This window comes from Rhinichthys klamathensis, unplaced genomic scaffold (genome assembly GCF_029890125.1).
Source record: "Rhinichthys klamathensis goyatoka isolate OS25496 unplaced genomic scaffold, OSU_Roscu_1.1 h1tg000605l_1, whole genome shotgun sequence".
In the NCBI taxonomy this organism is placed as follows: domain Eukaryota; kingdom Metazoa; phylum Chordata; class Actinopteri; order Cypriniformes; family Leuciscidae; genus Rhinichthys; species Rhinichthys klamathensis.
The window spans coordinates 1,026,053-1,048,056 of record NW_026607060.1 but is presented as its reverse complement, the minus strand read 5'-3'; the positions used below and the strand labels follow the sequence as shown (position 1 = coordinate 1,048,056).

Below are 22,004 nucleotides of genomic sequence, written 5' to 3'. Positions count from 1 at the left end.
CCAAGTGTGCTCTCTCCCGGTTTCCCAAATAGTGCTTCCTGTGCTCTGTCCACCCCATATAGGGACAGCTGGAAAGTTGGAAAGAGGGTGAAAGAGTTTTGTCCATTTCTGTAGTACTCTGGACTGGTGTAAGTGTGATTTGTTGAATGAAGAGTGCTCTGTGGAGGCTGACCGGCCTGAGACCGGTCTCAGGCTTGCCTATCTTTCCCTTCGTCCCAGCCTAAGATTACCAGGATCAATAAGAAGGATTGCATGATCCGTGAAGGAATGTTGAGCTGTGATTTAAAATGAAGACCCTTGTGCATGCCTGCAAATCTGAGGCCTAGGGAAGGAGATATTTTGCTGACCCTCACTGTTGCTCATTTCTATTTATTTAATACAGATAACAATTAGGCTATTTTATTAATTATCTTGTCTGGCAATTATCTTGACAATTAGGTTGTCCAATATGTGGGACTTTCACATAATGCTGTTAATTTGTACACTATTCCTTTAAGCTACTTATTTCTTATAATATATATTAAATGTGGTCTTCCATACATTCCATACATACTCCCCAACATTTGTGGATCAAGTGTGGAAAAACATAATAAAATAAAATTAAAAACATACAAGAGAAATACATTTACTGTTATGCATTATTACAAATAAACATAATTTATATTATTAAAGTCTATTTATATATATATATATATATATATATATATATGAGCTGGGCGATACATCGAATATTAGCGATTTTATAATTAGGGAATATTGTGTATATTTTGAAAACGACAGTATCAGCTCAGCTCTTTTTTTGCTTGTGGCATTTGTGTATAAGTGGCATTTTATTACATTAAGAAATAATGTGCAATGATAAATATAAGATAAATAAAACAATGTTTACAAAAGTTAGAAGCACTATAAACGTATTTTAATTCACCTTACTCCACAATAAATCATTTAAATTTAACTATTCAGAACAGGAATGAAAAATGAAAATTATAGTGGCATTCATCATAAACATTTATTATAAATGCCATATGGCTTAACAAACTGAAACTGGGAAATGCATTATACAAATAAACTTGGACTTGTATAGCTCTCTCATGATTCAGCACACATCCCAATGTTTATGTTTTGTGCATGTTTTGCGTGCTTGACATTAATCGTAATATATTGTATTATAATAATTTAAGTCACCTTGGAAATGTTAATCATAGCACGTTTCAGATGTTAGTTTTTTATATCTTTATCGGCCCAATAAAAAAATTTGGACTATCTTAAAACTAATAAATAATGCATTATTTCCTTCAGCTGAGACGCATTAGATGTGCACTGTTCGCCATGATGGTTTTGAATTGCTTAAAATTATTGGAATCACTTAAAAAAAAAAAAAAGGAAAATACAGTTTAAGTCCAATACAAGTCTGTCATATAGGCTATGTACAATTATAGTAAGAACATTATAATAATGTGCTTTGGACATGGATTTTAATGGTGAGACTTGTTTTTGTAATCAGGCTCTCAACAATTATATGAAAACTTGGATTCAGATTTATTGGCCAATATATCGGTTATCGGCTTTCAAATATAAATAATTATTGGTCATCGGTATCAGCCCAAATTTTCTAAATCGATGCATCCCTATTTTCTATGAATATTTCAGTTTGCATATACATTTTATGTAATATGTTATATACATTATCAAGTGACTTTGCGTTCAAAAACATTTTAAATGTGTGTGTGTGTGTGTGTGTATATATATATACTGTATATGTTCATATAAACCGATTGCAGTTAACCAATAGTGCTCAGTGGGCTTTGCTTCAGGTTAACAGGACTTCCTTTTTAGCATTGCTCAGAAACTGATATCCTGGCCTGCTCTAACCGTGTTGTTCCTGTGTGCCCACACCCTTCTTTGAAGATGATCGGCACAGTGTGGCTGTGGCTGCATGCCCGGCTGGGGGAGGATTACTAGGGGTTTTCTTATGACAAACATAACCCCTCTCTACTGAAAGCCACCTCAAAAGACCTGCGTGTACCTCTTGTAGACCTTAGCTAACCCCAAGATGCAAATAGATGCTGGCATATTTTGAAATGGTATTTCATGTAGGAAATGAGGAAGACTTTTTTTTTTTTCGACTGCTCCCACTGAGCTTTGCTCTACAGCTCCATCATAGGCTGAGAAAGATGAGGATGATGTTAAGAAGGAAGCAGAACTCCTTCCTGCTGTCCTGTCAGCATGGCAAACTTGAAATTGCAAGCGGCTAATTGATCCATTATAGCCTACATCTGAGCGTCACGGAACATTAACTCAAGCCCTGTTACTGTTTCCTAGGCAGCTTGTTCCTGTTACTCACAATTTTCATTTTCCAAACCAGAAAAACACCAAAAGTGTTTTTGTGCGCCTTGGTGTGTTCTTCCTTAAAGGGATATTCACCCCAAAATGAAAATTAGCCCATCATTTAGGCACCCTGAGGCCATCCTAGGTGTATGTGAAATTCTTCTTTCAGATGAATACAATCGGAGTTATATTAAAAACATTTCCTAGCTCTTCCTCATTTAAAACTTTATCGACAAATAACTAGCTTCCGGCAGACAGCCGTACGCATCGATTTACGGCGAAAGACTAACCCTTGAAGCCTTGAACTTGACTCACAACGTAATGACGTACGCGGTTGCACAGCCCTGTTTGTTTGAACCATGAGAGGCGTCAAAGCTTACGCTACTCCTACATCATACGTCATAAATTTATTATTTATGGTGGATATAAACATAGGTAAATATGTATGTTATTTTTTTATTTGTTTTGGTGTGTGGAGATAAACAGATTAAGATGATCAGCCAACTTTTATTGCATTATTATTATTATTATTGTTTCTTTTACATGTTCGAAATAAAGTCATTCATTCATACATACATCGTCAAGTGTTACTCTTTTGGCGCAAGTCGACTTGTGTACGGCCGTCTGCCGGAAGTTAGTTATTTTAGTCGATAAAGTTTCGCTTGCCTTCAGAGGGCCTTTATTAACCCGCCAGAGCTGCGTGGAGCACTTTTATCATGGATGGATGGATGCGCTTTGATGGGTTTCCAAAAAAAAATATACCCATTCACTCCCACCATCAAGCTTGGAAGAGCCAGGACATTTTTTAATGTAACTCCGATTGTATTCGTCTGAAGGAAGAATGTCATATACACCTAGGATGGCTTCAGGGTAAATCATGGGCTAATTTTCATTTTTGGGTGAACTATCCCTTTAAGCCCCAGATATACTTCAAGCAAAATGAGAGAACAAACTGGTGTGACATAATTTCAAACAAAATCAAAGCAAAACGAGTTCATTTCTGGAGTTGGTGTACCATACTGAGACCAGCTGTCACAAATTGATGACTAAAGCAGTAGGTGGTTCTGGTACAGCCCTGAGTCACCATTATGAACTCTTAAAAATGTTGAAATTTTCACACTGCTAAATAAACTTGCGACAACATCAATATTATGAATGATTAATTCTTTCCAAATAAAGCTAATCAATCATCTGGTGAAATGGTTTCATATCGCAATATATATATATATATATAGCTATATAGCAGAAAAACAAAATATTAGGGGTGCTCCGATCAGGATTTTTGGGGCCGATCGCCGATTACTGGAAGCTGTATCACCCGATACCGATCACCGATTACAGGGTCTATTTGAAGACTTCTTTTTATCATGTAGTATTACTTATTAAACTATATTTAACAACAATGTACATTAAGTATTACATTTAAGAGAAGACGGTGCATAATGAATTGACACCTGTGTATTTTTTTGCAAGGAACATGTATTAACATAGCAGCTTGGTTATTGGGAGCAGCTTAGGGCTTGACATACAACTTTCCTGTAGAATATAAAATAAAATTAATAAAAGACAGAACATCTGAGTCTTTAAATTTAGCTTTAGACTACTTTAAACTAAAAACAGCAACAAAAAAAGCTATAGCCAAAATAATGTTTTGAGTCAGTCAGCCATCAGTTTTTCTAATACACTTAAAGGACCACAGGTAGTAAAGTGCACAGCAACAAAAAACAAAACAAAAACTAACAACTTATGATAACTAGATACAAATATCTGTATCTATAACTTTGCTTTTTTCTGGGATGCTTAGTCAGATTTTGTGGGCATTTAGAGAGGAAGAGAGAGGTAGAGAAACCTTTGTGTGTGTGTGTGTGTGTGTGTGAAGAACCCTTACAAAATTATTTTAAACAGACTAAGAAAGCCACCACTACTGGTCACATCTATGGTTAGATTGATTTTTTTTTAGATCCAGTGAAGTCTGTCCCACCATGTACCTAATATAAATAAATAAAACATCTTTAGTTAACTAGCAGGTCATTCATTTAGTTCGCTATTAAATAAGAAATCTAGCGCTAAAATGTGTTTTTGAACTCAAGCTGTGCGCTCGTTGCCGCGGCGATCAGTTGCATGGATACAGTGCTCTGTGCCTCGCGCAGTCTTCACTCGGACGCGCGCTTCAATCTATCGCCGTTGCGGACTCTATTCATTCCGGTGTAATGGGCTATATGCACGCATAACTTCCGCGTTTGATGCAAGGATGCTCTTGCGTTTCCGGTTGGGGAGATTTAAAGCGGAGGAAACAAAATGTACTGTCCTCTCGTCTTTGAAACGAAACTTAAATACGTTTAGATGTAATTTTATATATAGTTATGTTTATTTAAAATAATAAACAAAGAAGCATAAACAAAATGAGGAGTGTCTGTTTTGTCTGGTTTTGTGACTAACGTTTCTTTAGTATAGCAATAGAGTATAAAAACCAATATAAATTCTCGGAATAGCATTGGACTCTACGATCGGCGGAAGTAATCCAGCATCCTTAGACCTTCACCGGAAATACCGCCGTGCATAGAGCCCATCACAAAATAAAACACAAACCTATCCTTGCTTGATATAACTAACCGCTGATGAACATATTCAGTTTTGATGAGAGGGGGGGGTTGGATTACATTTTTGTCATTGGTTGTTGCGTTAAATCTTACCCAGATACAAAAGTGTTATTTTCTGATTGGCTATTGTGTAGCTCGACGAACAACACCAGAGGAAACGCGCTTGATTCTTGCCGGTTCCACAGTGAGAGCGGCGCGGCCGCTGCGGAATATTAAATATATTACAAATAGTTTTTCAGCGTGAGAAATACAATGTGTGGCGGGAGAGCGTGACAAAAGACCGAAATGAGTGACTGTCACGCTCAATGCTTGACACTTGAGAGCCCTGTTGTAGAATTGCCAGACCGGTGAAGCCATTTTTACCAGGGCGTAAAAAAATTGTCTCGCGAGTTTTGCGTCATCTGATCGGCTTTTCTGGATCGGCCTTTAGAGAGACCGCCGATCACACATCCCAAAGCAATTATCGGCCGATTATGATCGGCGACCGATCGATCGGAGCACCCTTACAAAATATCGCAATATCAGTTTTTTCCAATATTGTGCTGCCCTCACGCTTACTGTCTGTTTAGGGAGCGGTGGTACTGAACGCACATTTTTACAAGATATTTGTCAATGACGCTTAAGATCTGTCGCACACCAAATCCTCCGCCATCGACTTGTTCGTCATCTCTCCTTACTCTCGACATGCAATAAGTGAAATCTGACTCCTGCTTCACTGTGCTGCGACTCTGCATCTCATGCTGTACGGAGCAGATGCTTTTTATTAATAATTGTAGTGTCCGTTGTCCAACTGAACTAAATGGTTTTTATTTCTATAAAATGACATTGGGGCTGTGCCACCATAGCAAAGTAATGTAATCAACCAAGCGTGCCGCACAAGCCCTGAAAAGTGAAGCCAAAACGTCTCGATCGCCCCCCCGGTGGCCGGTCCTAGTATAGGTCATAAACCCCGCCTCCCCATGTTATTCAGCGGCACGTGAGACCAACTAAACAATTAAATTACACTTCAAATATCGTTTTTCCAAAGATGGTTTCTGTCATTTACTGTAGTTTTTATCACGCTGATGTAATTTCAAGTGTTTCTTTTTAAAATAAGTTTGTTTTTAGTTAGTTATTTGATGCGGTGGTGTGACGTCATGATTGACAGCTGTGATTGACAGGTTCTCTGAGCGAAGTAGTCACTGAAGCACCAACAGACTTTTTTTCGGGATTTTCGGAGGACTGAGGAGATTGGAGCTTTAAATTTAACATCTAAATTTCTATAATGAATTTTAAAAAAGTGCAGGAGCGTGTGCTTGCGATTGATTCTGCGAGAGTGAGGGCGGGGCCTTGATTTCGCGGCTTTACTTCCTGCTCACTACTGCGCAGGTCTGGTCCCGAGATCGCTACTGCACAGACTCAAGTTCCAAGATGTCAGCGCCATATCGGGACACTGGCGGCTTCAGTTCTGACCAATGGAAGAGAGCGAAGGGGCGTCGTCCATCTTTTTTTACAGTCTATGGTCCGAACACTGTGTAACACTGACTACCTCAGCAAGCCTATACAGAAGAGTCAATAAAAGATTACAGTAACATTTTCTTTCCAAAAACAATGTCTGTGATTACTGACATCCTGTCAGAGGGTTTTCATGAGTCACATCCGTCTGTTCTGATGTTGAATGAGGCCCTCATTTCTTGAAGTGCATATCTCTGCACATTTTACACTTTCGCTGATTGACAGGTTTATTTGACAACATTTTACTCTAATAACCTTTTTGTCACAAGCACATAAGTTCATCTAGGTCAATCTAATTATGAAGAAATGAACCTCAATTAACTTTCTGTACTAATGATTGTATGACTCATGATAACCTGACTGATTCTCTCTGCTCTTTGTCGTTCTCAGGGTGAATCTGTGAAATATTTCTTGGATAACTTGGACAAACTCGGAACACCGGTAAGCATGTAGCTGTATGTCATCATTCTGTCTGTGCTGATGTCACATGTTTTTTAGAGACCTGATATTTATGATTGTTTCTAAGTAATTTAGTGTGCTTTATGGTGCCTTTAATTTTTAGGGGTGGGGTGGGGGGTGGGGGGTGGGGGGGGGGGGGGGGGGTAATCAACAATCAAATGCACTCATTTTAGAGGGAGTTCTGCTGAATGGGTTTAAACTGAGCTTAACCCCAGGTTATTTTTGTTCTAAAGCTGGGTTAGCACCACTTTTTACCTAGTGTTATGAAACCTGCTCTGGAGCACCGGTTTTGCGGTGTTCGTCCAGGCAGTGACACTGACGCAGCAAATATGCAAATAAGGTTGTTAACCCAGGGTTTAGGAGTATACAGTATGAAATAGCAGCGTATGAATACAGAGGATTAATTAACGCCTTGTAAATTATATGCAATGTAAAACATTGAAGCAAGATAACCCAGGATTTCATTTACATGGGGTGTACAATGACCCAGGGTTAAATATTTGAAGTTTGAAAAGCTCTAAAGATGCATTCATGTTTGTAAATGGCAATGAAATGTGCGGGCATACATTCTATATGGGCCTGGAAATTTATTGGATAAATATTGACAGTAGTTCCGGAATAGAAATTAGGAACCTTGTCTTATGGAGTACTTATGATGGAGTTTGTCCAGTGCATATTAAAAAAACATCTCAGCCTGTACTTGTATTCATTAGACTGATCCATTTCATATTGAATGATTAAGTGCAGTACAGAAACAGCTAGCATTGCTAAAGACTAAGAGCTATTTTATATTGTCAGTCAAAGCAGTCTTAGATGAATCACTTTATACGGCAGAGCATGAAGGAAATAATAGTGAATGGCAATGTCAGAAAGATGAATGCCCATCTGTTTTTTCTCACAATGCTGTGGGCCTTGCCAGGGTTTCCCTGCTCACCAGCCAGCACATACAGAGAGAAGCGAAACTAGCTCTGCTGACATCAAAGGTCACGTGTCAACCCTTTCTCATAATACTTCCTATAGCAACTTTTTTGCATAACATTTTTCCCTGACAAATCACCAGTCTTCACTTTAAGTTATTTGAAAGAATCATTGGAGAAGACACTGCGTGTCATGAGGCTGCGTGATTAAGGATGACCTGAGGGTTTTCTTGCTCACTCATATAATCCATGTGATCACACTGATGAGGAATGATGAAATATGCTGTATGTTTTCTTAACAATCAACACTGGCCATCAGTAATAGAAAATAATCACAATCCTACTTTCAGTGTGTTGCCGAATTAGTTTTTTGAAGATCATTTGAGACTGCAGCTGTCACAGCATCGGCGTCTGGTTGATGCACGAGGGCCCAGTGCAGTTCCCTTTGCATCATGTGACTTGCCGCCTACCGCTCGTGTTCTTTCTCTCAGTACTTAACGGATGTTTGTGGTTTTTGTGCTCTTTCTAGACGCTGCTGACTGCAGTAAATGTGATGATTAGTATCTCAGCTTTGACTCCAGACAGCTCTGTTCTAGAACGAAAGATCAGATAACCTGTTTTTAATTCACGGCTTATGACAACCGTCACACTGGTTCATATTGTTTAAAGCACTAATGCCACGTTTGGAAGAGAGACTGAAAGCACCATTCACTTGTTTCCCACATATCTTTCTTACTTTATTATGCTCCTTGTCGTCATGCTGTCTCGCTTCTCATGTCTGGCACACTAAATTTCTGTTCGGGGAATAAGGAAGCAGAGTTGAATGCGCTATGGTCCGGGCGGCACGCCTCAGACTGGCTACTCTTCACTCGGCCACGTCACGGCAATGTGGACCCACTTCTGCAATCACACCATCAACAAACAGGAAGAGGAAATACTGCACGCTTCCGAGTGTGCTCAGAGAGGGAAATGGCCGCTTGACTCTGTTGGAAAGTATGTGTGTGTTTCAGTTACATTCATCCTTCTTGGGTGGATGAAGTGTGGGAGTCAAATGTTTGGGGAGAGACAGACCTCAGCGGCCCAGGCTCATAAATATTTACGAAGAGATGAGGAAGAAGGGTTACCTTAGGCAACAAAATGCAGGCATGCAGAGTATGTGTCAGGGAGAAGTGTGTTTGGTTGAACATTAGTTTGAATCTCAATGGAAAAAGCCATCTTCATATGACTAGAAATCCTTATTTCACATCTTAAAGTAGGGGTGTGCGATATCACGATTGTTGATAGTGGACGATTAAAATCTCTACGATCTGCTTTTGAAGAAATATCGTAGTATCGTGCTACAGTGCATTCTATCAGTTGCAGTTCTGCCCCCTTCGTCCCAACATACTGTGTACAATGCGACTTACCTTCACATTACATATTAACGCAGTTACACTCACGGGACACTGCCATTCACAAAAATTCATTATTTGCATGTGCTTCAAAGCCTTGCCGGTTAAACATTTAATTTGCGTGCTGATGCGCTGTTCTAAGATATGCATATACACTAGGGCTGTGTTGAAAAAATCGATTCACCAATTCTGAATCGATTTTCATATTAATTTCTAAAGATCGATCCGTAACTCAGAGGATCGATTTAATAATAGGCTTACATTTTCCCCGTGAACTTTAACTTGCCGCGACTGGGAGATCCCTGTATGCGCATTGAAAGGCTTTCACTCAGCGCGCACACTGTTACAACAACGGGCTTTGAGTGAGTCATTCGTTCATTCAACGAACACGTTCAAAAAAGCTGATTCATTAAAAGAGATGTAACAAGGTGTTAATTATTTTTAACTTTGAGTTCCACTTTTCAAGGCTCAGCTGAGCAGCAATGCGTCGCATGGGTAACGCTGAAGCTGAAGCTTCACTTATTAATAATAGTAATAATAATAATTCATTACATTTATATAGCGCTTTTCTGGACACTCAAAGCGCTTTACATTGAAGGGGGAATCTCCTCAACCACCACCAATGTGCAGTATCCACCTGGATGATGCGACGGCAGCCATATTGCGCCAGAACGCCCACCACACACCAGCTTACTGGTGGAGAGGAGACAGAGTGATGAAGCCAATCAGTATATGGGGATGATTAGGAGGCCATGATGGACAGAGGCCAAGGGGCAAATATGGCATTGATTCAATGCATGACTCGCTGATTTTATTTCCCCGCGGCTTCCTCGCGCTGTGGAATGCTGACCAGCGCTGCTCCTGACGCGCATTTATGGTAAATACCCGTGACGTGAACGTTAAAAGGATGATACGACAAATATTTTGCTTTCCTTTGACACGGCAACCTTTTTCACGAATACATATGACTTCAAAGACAGACGCAGGTAATCCGCACGCGCTCTGCCGATCTCTCTCATTCACTGTCTGTGCGAAGCCTCTGTAGGCTACACATCACCACGATAAACAGTCTTGTTTGTTATCATTATGAACTTGTTTAACATTCAATACACATGCATGAAGTTCAAAACAAGCAGTTAAATGTCCATAATAGCCTAATAGTATCAATATGTTGCATAACTACAGTCCTGTAATTCAGGTAACAGCTGAAAAAAACAAAAACACTTATCTAAATCTCGAAAATCGGATCAGATCGGATCGGATCGAATCGAATAATGATAATCAATTCAAGATCTTGAGAATCGGAATCGAATCGATTCTTGAAATTTGAATCGAAACCCAGCTCTAATATACACCCTATTCATAGATTTCATGTGACGTCACACAGTGGAGCGGCCGCCATTTGTAGGACCGAATTGCAACATGCCGTCTATCTGCTGTGCTGTAAACTGTGATAACAGCAAATCACAAAGATATGTTGAGAAATTAACGTTGACCTGGAAATTTAAATAAAAGTAAAATTAGCAAATTACAGGTTAGCTAGCTAAATTAAAACATGTAGTTTACAATTGGAACACGTATTCTCTATATACAACCTTATTCTAGACCGCTATCTATATTTACATTATAACCTTATACGTTTGGCTGAATTATGTTGTTGTTACCTGCTTCAGTGTGCTAAACTACAGCTCACTGTTTCTGCCTTAATGCATTGTTTAAATTAATAGATTATTAGCTAATTGCATGATTTATATACATTGCTGAAATGCATAACTCGGACACTCTAAATTGTAATGTAGACACATGCATTTTCTAAAAAAGCTGCTTTGATTGTGAAAAGCGCTATACAAATAAATGAGAATTGAAAATAAAGGTGTCCAAACGTCACTGATAATACAAGAGATATGTGCTTTACCAACATTTTTAGCAATTCAGTTCAGCGATGCTTTTATGTTCAGCGATTACTGGTGTAACGTTAATATTGCTTGATTAACAGAGTGCCACTTACCCTTCCTGTTATCAAGAAAATTTTGTTCATGGGGGCATTTAATACAACACTAAATCATAAATCAGATATACCTGTACAATAACATTACGATGTCAAGCAATCAATGTAAATAGTCCATTGAATTTAATTTGTTGTTTAATGACATTCAACATCCGACTATTTTACATATGTACTTCGATGGTCCAGTGGCGGAACTTTTGCCAAGCGTGTCAGAGGTTCTGGGTTCTAATCCGCCCTCGTACCCTTTTTTATTAAAAAACCCTTATTAAAATCGATTGTGTTTATCAGTGGTTGTATATCAGTCAGGAACACATTTTGTGTGCATTTTATTTTGTGATTTCATTAAAGCGCGCGTCCGTGTGAAGACTGTGCGGTGTGCGCGAGTCACGAGAGAACACTGTTTCTGCACCACTGATCCAGAGTCAACAAGCACTTTGATCACTTGATTTAAAAAACAACACATTTCAGCGTGCTAGATCACCTCTTATTTTACTTTTATTTATGTGTATTGGTACATCCGTGCCGCGAGATGTTTCAAAAGTGGTGGGGACATGGAGAGGGATTGTGGACGAGGTAACGTTAGATGTTATGTCAGCAAACGTAAAATTTGGCAAGTTTTTACTAGACTTTAGTGGAGTCAGCAGTTCGTTTAACAGTAAATACGGATCTATACCTAAAGTATCTATTTTATTTAAATACCGTTGCTTTTCATCTGTGCTATTTAAGTGTGCAACATCTTTCCGATCACCAGGGAGAGATTATGCGATTTAACGCAATGGTCCTAAAGATGGCGGCCACAACAAAAAAGTCACGTGACTGAAACCCATGAATACACTTAGTCCAGTAACCAGGCGCTGTTTTAAGTTATCTTTCGTGTCTAATTGCGCTAATACTGTCAAATACACGGTTTACATAAACACAGTATGTATGAAGTGAAAGCAAACAGTTGAGAGAAAATCGGGTGCGTGTCATATAGGGGTGTGCAAAAAAATCGATTCACATTTGAATCGCGATTCAATCTTTACCGATTCAGAATCGATTCATAGAATTCCAAAAATCGATTCATATATTTTTTTTAATGGCGTGCACGGGCGGAGTGGCAATCGGGTGAGTCGGGACTTTTACCGGTGGTCCGGTAGTGTTTCGGGGCTGCGAGGGCCGGTCTGATAAATAGTTATACATTGCAAGTTCTTGCCGCCCGCTGGTCAAACTGTGCAGCCTCTCTGCTCAACCCGTGAATAAATGCATCGATCCGCAGATCTTATGTTTGAGTTCTGTAGATCTTTTGCCAAGCTTGTCAGAGGTTACGGGTTCTAAACCGCACTCGTATAGTGTTTTCTCTCTCTCATCAAAACCGAATATGTTCATCACGTTTGTGAGCATTTTATTTTGTGATTTTACCGGAGTCTCCACAACGGCGGTAGATTGAAGCGCGCGTCCGAGTGAAGACTGCGCGAGCCACAGAGAACACTGTATCCATGACACTGATAGCAGCGGACACGAGCGCTCAGCTTGATTTCAAAAACAACAGATCTCTTATTTAATAGCGAACTAAATGAATGGTCTGCTAGTTAACTGTAGAGATACCCGCAAATTACGCCTATGAACGACTTCACTGGATCTAAACAAATCAATCTAAACCATAGATGTTACCAGTAGCGGTGGCTTTTTTAAATCTATTTAAAATAATTTCGCAAGGGTTCTATGACATTAGTATATTTTTAGGAAGTTCAATGTGCCCAGTCGAGTTCACATTTCAACAGTCAACCTGGTAGCTGAAGTAGTCCTTAAACCATATTTAGCATAATTGTTTGTTTGATCTGACTACAGCACTTTAAAGCTAAATGTAAAAGCTTCTATTTAAGTTTTATTTTAAACTTGAATTAAATGTAAGCTGGCCAAAGCTTGGCACTTTGCACTTTTTAGTTGCAGAAGTTTTTATTTTTGTATGAAGTCATATAAAGTAATATCAAACTACATTTAATTTGTTGTGTTTTTTTTTCTTTTAAATTGTGTTTACTGCAATCAATCACAGGAAAAAGTAAACTACATTTATATACTGCGAATCGGTTTTTGAATCGAGAATCGTTTTTGAATCGAAAATCGATTTTGAATCGAATCTTGAGACAAAAAATCGGTATCGAATCGAATCGTGACATTTTCTGAATCGTGCACCCCTAGTGTCATATGCGTGTATATTAGGTGTGTGCCGGGCCTTAAAGTGACAGTAGCCTAATAGTAAACATGCTGACACTTGTCCTTAAAGGGATAATTAATTTACTCTGTTGTTCCAAACCTGTATTAATTTCTTTCTTGTGCTGAACACAAAAGAAGATATTTTGAAGAATAAGGGTAACCAAACAGTTTCTGTTCCCCATTGACTTCCATAGTAGGAAAGAATATACTACTGAAGTCACTGGGGACCAACAACTGTTTGGTTACCCTTATTCTTCAAAATGACTTATTTTCAACAGAAGAAATAAACTTTTTTGTGTTTAAAACAACTTGAGAGAGTAAATGATGACAATTTTCATTTTGGGGGGAACTATCCTTTTAATGTTAATAAAACAACAAAACACAGAGAAAACAATTTACTCCTGTTGACTGAGAACCTTAATAGTAGCTTTAATAAGAATCAATGTATAATTTATGCAGTAAAGTCTATGTAGTGTTTTATTTTTATATTTGTTCATTTAATTTCTTGTTCTTATATTTTAATAACAAAGAAAATAGAGACGTCATTCTTTTTTTTTTTTTTATTGTTACCTTGTAAGGCTTTGTTTTTAAAACAGGGACGTTAGTTTGGCTGTAATGCTCAGTCACTTGCAATCAAATAAAAAAAATGGTGATCTAATATTTTTGTCATATCGCCCACCCCCATCTTAAATCATTATTAGATGCTGCTTAAGCTCTGTTGACAGCATCTACAGCATGCGGATGATTACAGATAATAATTTTGACTCGTACTTCAGTTTGTTAAAACAAACCATAAACTGATGAAATTGTCAGTTCGTTTCTGTCAACACAAAGTGTACATCGACAAGCTGCGCATACAAAATAATCCCAGCCTTTGCGATTTCGAAATCGCGACAAGCCAACTCGTTTACGTGCGATTACATGGAAATTGCGATTAATCGAGCAGCCCTACAAATAACGCAACTTTTCCATGGGTTCAGCATCCAGACATGAGTGCCGCCATGTTGGATGCCATATCCATTCAAGGCAGTTGTCTTTGATGTTATCCTGTCTGGAATTTCAAAAATGTTTCTCAGGTTTTATGTGCTAGCAGCACTGAGCATGGTTTCACTTATCGACTTGATATGTCTTGCGTTTACTTTAGTCTAGAGTTTCATCTGATGCATTTTGTGTGCATTTGCCCTCACACTCTGTTTTGGCCAGTGCTTCGATCCAGATTCACCTTTTTGCTAATGTTGTCCCTCACCAACCCCCAACTCTGGTATTCCAACAATGTGGAGAATGAGCCATGGCTGGCCGTAATAGTTGTTTGCTCTTTTTTTCCTGGTTGTCCTGTCCCCACAGTTTTGTACTACTGATTTATTGTCTGTTTTTTATCTACAAGTTGTTGTTTTTTTGTTTGTTTTTTTTCCTGTAAGGAAAACCATGATGAGATCATACAATGGAGTCCACAAGTCTGAGATCACATTCCTTTATTTTAATAAACAATGTTTGATTTACAAAAATCATGTTTAAATGGAAATAAATATCCCAGTGTAGTCTTGAGTTTTGGACCCCGCTGTATCTGTATTTCTATAAACACTATTTCTACCTCTTAAATTCTTTAATTTCTCTCTAATTAAATTAAATTCTCAAATTTTTCTCGAATTAAATTAAATTCGCTTTAATTTCAGTAGAAGATGTTTAAGAATTGACAGTTGCTACCGAATTGTTAAGAGAAGGTGTGTATTAGGGGTGGAACGGTACACAGAAGTCACGGTTCGGTTCATACCTCGGTTCAGACATCACGGTTCGGTACAATGGAGGGAAAAGCAAAACAAAAATGCAGAAGGCATTGAATTTTTTAATTAAGTTATTAATAAAGGCATAGAACCAGTTTATTTGTAGTGCACTGACAATAGTTTTATATAATTAGTTTATTAATTAAATTAATAAAAAGACAAAAAGACCTTGCGATATGTTTGGTAATTGTACCTGAATTAATTTAAAATTATTTTGCTATATTTCAGATCAATATATTTGTTTTCCTTCATTTTAATTAACATTATTAATTGACAATGTAACATTATTCTCATCTGAATTATAAATAATTGATTTCTGTATAAAATAATACTACCATTAAAAACACATTCGATTTTCTTTTTTTAATCAATGTAGAGTATGTAAGATTAGTGCTCCGAGGACAAGAAATGAAAACCAATGCAATATGATGAAAAAGATGTCATCCACAGACTGTTTTGAAATGGAGTTGGATAAATATGTTTTGCTTTTAAAACAGTGTGTTTGTGTGTGTGTGTGAGAGATTTTGGTTGGGTGCAGTTGTAGGTTACAGTTTGACAAGAGTTTACAGTGTGACAAAAGCACAATGTTGTGTTTTATTGCGAGTGTACACAAATATAAGTAAACACTTTGCAGGTTTAATGATCTGTATGAACAAAATGACGGAGTATGTTTTTTATGTTTCACTGTTCGATCGTGCGCGCGCGCGCACACACACACACACACACACACACACACACATACACACATTGCAATCTTGACATCGCAGCCTGTTCGGTCACACTAAACGCGAATAGAGCGTCAAATTCGCGTCTAGTTCGACGCTAGTCCAAAGCGAGTATGACGCGCGTATAAACCCAACGTTTGAAGTGAACGCGCGTTCAGAGCTAAGCCGATGGTACAGATTATGTGTCCCTAAAGAACCCGCATATCTAACAGTAGTTCCGCATTACATTAATTAATTTGCACGCGAGTTTTATTTAGTTTTATACCGTGTATTCTCCGTGTAAATTCGTGCACCGAACCGTGACGCCCGTACCGTTTCGGTTCGGTACGAATACATGTACCGTTCCACCCCTAGTGTGTATGCAATACTATTAGGGAAAATATCATATCAAAATATTGGGTTCATGTCTTTTAAATTGAACATAATTATTTTCTCTAGTAGTTTAATTTAAGACTGGAATAGACTACCGTGAAACTTCAAATAATAGCCGAGTCCCAAATAGACGCCTGTCTCTTTTACACGCCTGGTGTGGCTGCAGGTTTGGGTAAATAAAGGCCGGTCTCAAATAGAGGCCGGGTCTGTTTTTTAGTTTCGGGTTGTATTTAATCCTCTAAAACCGTCAGATCGTCCGCTTTTAGGCAGCCGCCAAAGCAAATTTGTGTCCCTCCAAAGCCTTTTTTGATCGATGAGTGATGTAGAATAGACTGCTGCGCTTGACAGGGCACGTTACGAGGAGAGAGAGAGAGCGAGAGCGCGCGCCCCGACTCTCACGTCTTCAAACAACACGTGGCTGTCTTGCTCTCTCCCTCGCGCATATTAATCAAAATCAATTGTAAAAGTAGTAAAAGGTCGGAAGACCGCAGTTTCACGTGGAGCATTTGGAGATTTTTAGAGATTAGATACAGGCCTATACACTCAATGACCAACATCTCAACACTAAATTATAAAGGCCGGTCTCATATAGACGCCTGTCTCAAATACAAGCCGGTGCAGTTCGACGATTTGGGAAAATAAAAGCCCGGGCTACTATTTGAAGTTTTACGGTACTCAAATTTTGCCTAGATTTTTGCCCCAATTCGCAGTCTGTAGTCAACACTAGTTGCCCTAAGGCAGAGCTAGTCTGCAGATTTTGGCTTGTCAGAATTGGCAGTTTTTACAGAAAAGTGTAGAAAATGTCCAGATTTTCTCTAACCATTTACAAAGTGAAAATGTATGAAAGCGTTTGACATCTAGTGGTTTCAAATCTTTTCAGACTGTACACAGTTGTGTAGTGTATTACAGACTTCAAATGGTATCTATCGGATGTGTGGTATGCAAACTGCTGTCGCATGATATGATTTAATAACATATCGTCCACCACATGCAAATCTCATTCCACCATGATTCAAGTGCCTGTGGGAGCTACGTTTTACACCACAATCTTTTTATAATGAACATAAAAAATAGAATAACATGCATTTTTTGACCCCGAAGTCGAAATCCCCGTTAAATTTTGCTTTGAATCTTCCGTTTTGTCCCTTCGCGTCATCTCTGATAAATGGTTGATTGTCCCTTTGTCTCTCTATCTCTCTCTACAGGAGTATCTACCATCACAGCAAGACATCCTGCTGGCACGTAAGCCCACCAAGGGCATTCACGAGTACGACTTTGAGATCAAGAATGTGCCCTTCAAGATGGTGGACGTGGGCGGCCAACGGTCGGAGCGCCGCAGGTGGTTCGAGTGCTTTGAAAGCGTCACCTCGATCCTCTTCCTTGTCTCGTCAAGCGAGTTCGACCAGGTGCTGATGGAGGACCGGCTGACCAACCGTCTCATGGAGTCACTTAACATCTTCGAGACCATAGTCAACAACCGCGTCTTCAGCAATGTTTCCATCATCCTCTTCCTCAACAAGACAGATTTGCTTGAGGACAAGGTCAAAACGGTGGCCATCAAGGACTACTTCCCCGAGTACACAGGGGAGCCGCACAGCCTGGAGGACGTGCAGAAGTTCCTGGTGGATTGTTTCCGGAACAAGCGGCGAGACCAGCAGCAGAAGCCCCTCTACCACCACTTCACCACCGCCATTAACACAGAGAACATTCGCCTGGTCTTCCGTGACGTCAAGGACACCATCTTGCACGACAACCTCAAACAGCTCATGCTGCAGTGATGTTTGTCCAACCGTTTCCTTTCAGATCTCTCCGAAATAACCCTCTTCTGCTCAGATGTTTGTACTCCTCCACACAGTAACCTTTCTGAATAGCTCTGACGTGCTTTTATGCGAGGAAGACGACGGCCTAGCCTAGCGGTCTGTCACGAGCGCGCGATGGCGGGTAGTTATTCTCTTAAAGGGTAAGCTTAGAGAAGAGTGCATTACACTCACACACTCACACTTGTCCTGCCAAGAGAAGCTGTACGTGTCATTGAGCGGCACCCTCTCGCCGAAGGGTGCCAAACGCAATGCGTTCCTCCCTCAAAAAGTGGAAGAAAGCAGGAAGAGATTCTAGCACTGTCTTTGATCTGTTACGTTTGAGCCTTTTATTACTGACCAAATGGCAAGATGAGATGCAAATGCTGTTTTAACCTTTTAACAGGATCTATGTTCTGAGCCTTTCTGTCGATTCCTGCCTGGCCTTAATTTCCCCCCTCCTCATTTTGATTGGTGTTTTTAACGTGTAGATGTCTAATCAATTGTAAAATTTTAGAATCAGTTTTTTTTATACATATATATATAGATCTATGAATATATTTACAGATAAACTTAAGTTATGTTCCAAAACGTTTACACTCTGATTTTCCTCTGCTGATGGACAACGCTCACAATTCATACCACTTGATAAACTGAACTTATACTGTGGTTAGCCACGCTAGGCGAGCTGATAGATACAGTATGCATACAGCATAAACTCAGGGCTGAATGTAGACCACTTTAACTGTTCGCCTTCAGGAACATCCACTTATTGTAGCTCTCCATCAGTGGCTGGAAATCACATTTCCTCGCTGGCCTGCAGACATCCTCCTCCTCCTCCTCCTCCTCTCTGCCCTAGCTAGAGTCTGGAAGAACTTCTTTATCCATCAGGGGACAAAAAACGGTGTCTTGTTAATTTATTTGCTTCGTTTTAAATCCACAACCAAACTATACTGGCTTTTCGGTCAGATCCCGCTAACAAAAGCCTCTGTATTCACAAGTGCCACGTGTTAAAGGTACCAATAATTCGAACAACTTTCCTCAAAAGGGATAGATCTTACGATGTGAACCTCGTTCCCTCAATGGTTGTGTATAGCTACTTTGTATAGTGCCATGTCCGCCCTGAATACTACCGTTGTAGTAAGTATTTTATGTAAATAGTCTCCACCTCACCCTCCTCACTCTTTTCTAACAGATTTGTAACCTACACTGAAATGTATAGCTGTATTTGCCACGGCACCCACAAATCCAGAGATACTGACTCCCTGCCCACAGTTCGCCCCATTCAAGGCTGCTCTTTTAGCGCTTTTGGCTGCTTCATCTCAGCTTTTGCGCTGAATGATGCCTGTGTATATCCTCGACGCATTCAGATGGCTGTAGACCGGCACAGCAGTAGAGGACTCTTTGTCTGGTGCCGAATTCCTGGCTTAAGTCCCGAAAGGCTCGTGAAAAGCAAGTATTGCGTCTTCACGCTCCACTGGCAGTGTCCTGTGTCTTCTAGTGCCATTCACTGCCCCCGATGCCAGGAAACTGGGAATTGCGGAGCTTTTGTTGTCGTCTTAGTATCCGACTTTCACTTAAACTCAACATGTTCCAAGCACAAGATTTTGACTGATTCGAATGAGTTTCAGTGTCATTTGAGAATGCTGAATAACCTCTAGTATTTGCTGCCTGGTTCTAGCATGCTGAGTCTTAAAACGTTGTATTATCTGCCTTTGAACTTAATAAAGCAAGTGTTATGCACTTGCCAAAACCCAGAGGAATGGGTGAGGACGTTTATGAGTCCCGCGACTTCCTGTGTGCGAGAGCCCTGAGGGTGAACCCAAGTGCTTTTGCAAATGATGTCACTGTCTGTTGTAGCTTTGACAGATATGACGGGTGGAGGACAAAAGCCGTCACCCGCTGACACGCACGATGTCTCTATCGGAGCGCATCGGTTTCTGTCGTCTCCTAACGGTTGACACGTTTAAAGGAAGGGCGACGCTGCGGATAGATACACTACTCCTCCGTACACTGTGATGTGTGAGAGAGATAAACGTTTTCTCTGCTCTTCCTGTAAGAATTGTCTTTCTCACTGTAGCTTTTCCTCTTAAACGTGATTCTGATCAGAGGTGGCTGATTTGCCCTTTTCAGTTTTGCCCAGATAATCAAGTTTGATTATAATTATGCAAGACGTATGCCTGCCACAAAAGGATTCAGTGCCTCCAGTTTGATGCCTCAGACATTTCTGGTCCTTTTTTGTACTTAGGTTTTTTGAATTTTGATTAATGTGGATGCTTATGAGTCCTCAGCAAAATAATTCATTCTAAAGATTAAGACTGTTGCTGAATATAGACCTGCTTTTCATTGTACAGTCTAACCTATGCTTCCTCATTCTTCATCCTTGACTCAATAAAATCATTTTGCAAAAACTGTCATTTGATGTATTTTTTTGGCTCAGAATAACTACGTTTGAGCAATTCTGCAGCTTGTTTTAATTTCTACAAATATTTCTTAAATCGACAACGGTGAAAGTGCAATTCCACTTTGTGAACACTAGGTTGTGGTGTTATACCAAATATAGCCAGGGTTTCAGTCAGTTCTACTTCATTTAAAATAATCGACTTTACAAACAATAAAATAAAGATTTTTTTTTTTACACTCGTAATATTATAAATGCAATTGTATTTATATCATGGATTTTCACTGTTCTTGAAAGAATGTTTCAGATTTTATATAAATAAGCTTCATTTATATTAAATCTAAAGCATCCTTGAACAGCATGAAAAATCAGAATATAATTAGAAATTTGTCATGTTATTGCTACATAAAATAATTTGTGCAGAAACAAAGATTGACGACTAATCTGTGGTGCAAGGCATCCCAGAGGAAATGTTTAATTTTATTTTGATCTGCAGTTAGTGCCAATTCATGTCCAATATATAATGCAGACGAACTAAAACCAGTTGTGTCTGTGCATTATATTTCTCTTTTGTTTTGACAAATATTCAAGTAGATACTACAGGCAGTGCTGTTGCCACCTCACTGCACTCCTCCACAGAGCGAGGTTCCTCCAACTGCATGTACTGTGCTTATCTGCAGCAGCAGCAGCAGAGCGAGATGACTCAGCTCTTTGTCCAGTGTCATGTGACTGCTTCAAGGCCACTGTGCTTATGTGGTGTTTCCCAATAAGGTTAAACCTGTGTAGTGGCAATCAAACAAAAATGACTGAGCAGGACTCCATTATACAGGGTTCCAGAGTCATTTCCACGTCTGGATAAGTATGGAAAAATATTTGTATTTCCAGACTACTGCCCCTATAAAGTTTTCTAAAATATATAATCAAGAATTTCAAGCAGAATGTTTTCCTGGCAAAAGTTAAGTAATCCTTTAGTGATTGCCGAACACAATTAAATACATTCAAGGCGCATATTTTCACATCGAATGTGCGTGTGCCACTCGAACCACCAGCAGATAAAGCAGCAAACAATCATCTAAATCAGACTTTACTTGGCCGTTTGGTGATCATTCAACATCAAAACACGATTACAGTATCAAACTGATGTTTCAGAGGTGAATATATGCAGGTTATAAAGCGTTTGAGGTTTCTTCTCATCTTGTAAACGCATGTCATCACTTTGAGAAAACCAATGGGAAAAAAATTAAAGTAAGAATATTTACAGGTGACTACTAGCCTGGGAAAACCCAGACAACTTCCGGCAAATTTAGATAAGTTAGTCTGGCAAAGCTCATTCAAGCTCATTTCCAATCCGCCGAAATCGAGGCACCAATCAGAAACGTTGGGGCGGGCTTTACACGATGACGACAGCGCTGGGATTTTGAAGCAGATTTTGTAGCCTACATTACAAAGATGGATGCCGCCGTCGAACATCACTCGTTCGAATCAGCTATCGTGTCTGTTTTAAGCGATTTGAACGTTTCCTTTTAGTTAAAACCC

The 22,004-nt window shown here is 39.4% G+C and overlaps 1 protein-coding gene across 1 annotated transcript in view; it reads left to right on the top strand.

The window, feature by feature from the left end:
• The window catches only part of gna13b (guanine nucleotide binding protein (G protein), alpha 13b), a 41,404-nt gene extending 21,921 nt beyond the window's left edge, over positions 1 to 19,483 (top strand). Inside the window, exons 3-4 of the mRNA XM_056240612.1 lie at positions 6,813 to 6,863; positions 17,477 to 19,483. Coding sequence (XP_056096587.1) covers positions 6,813 to 6,863; positions 17,477 to 18,049 — 624 coding nt within the window. The 3' untranslated portion in view covers positions 18,050 to 19,483. The remainder of the gene's footprint in view (positions 1 to 6,812; positions 6,864 to 17,476) is intronic.
• The last annotated feature ends 2,521 nt before the right edge of the window (positions 19,484 to 22,004 follow it).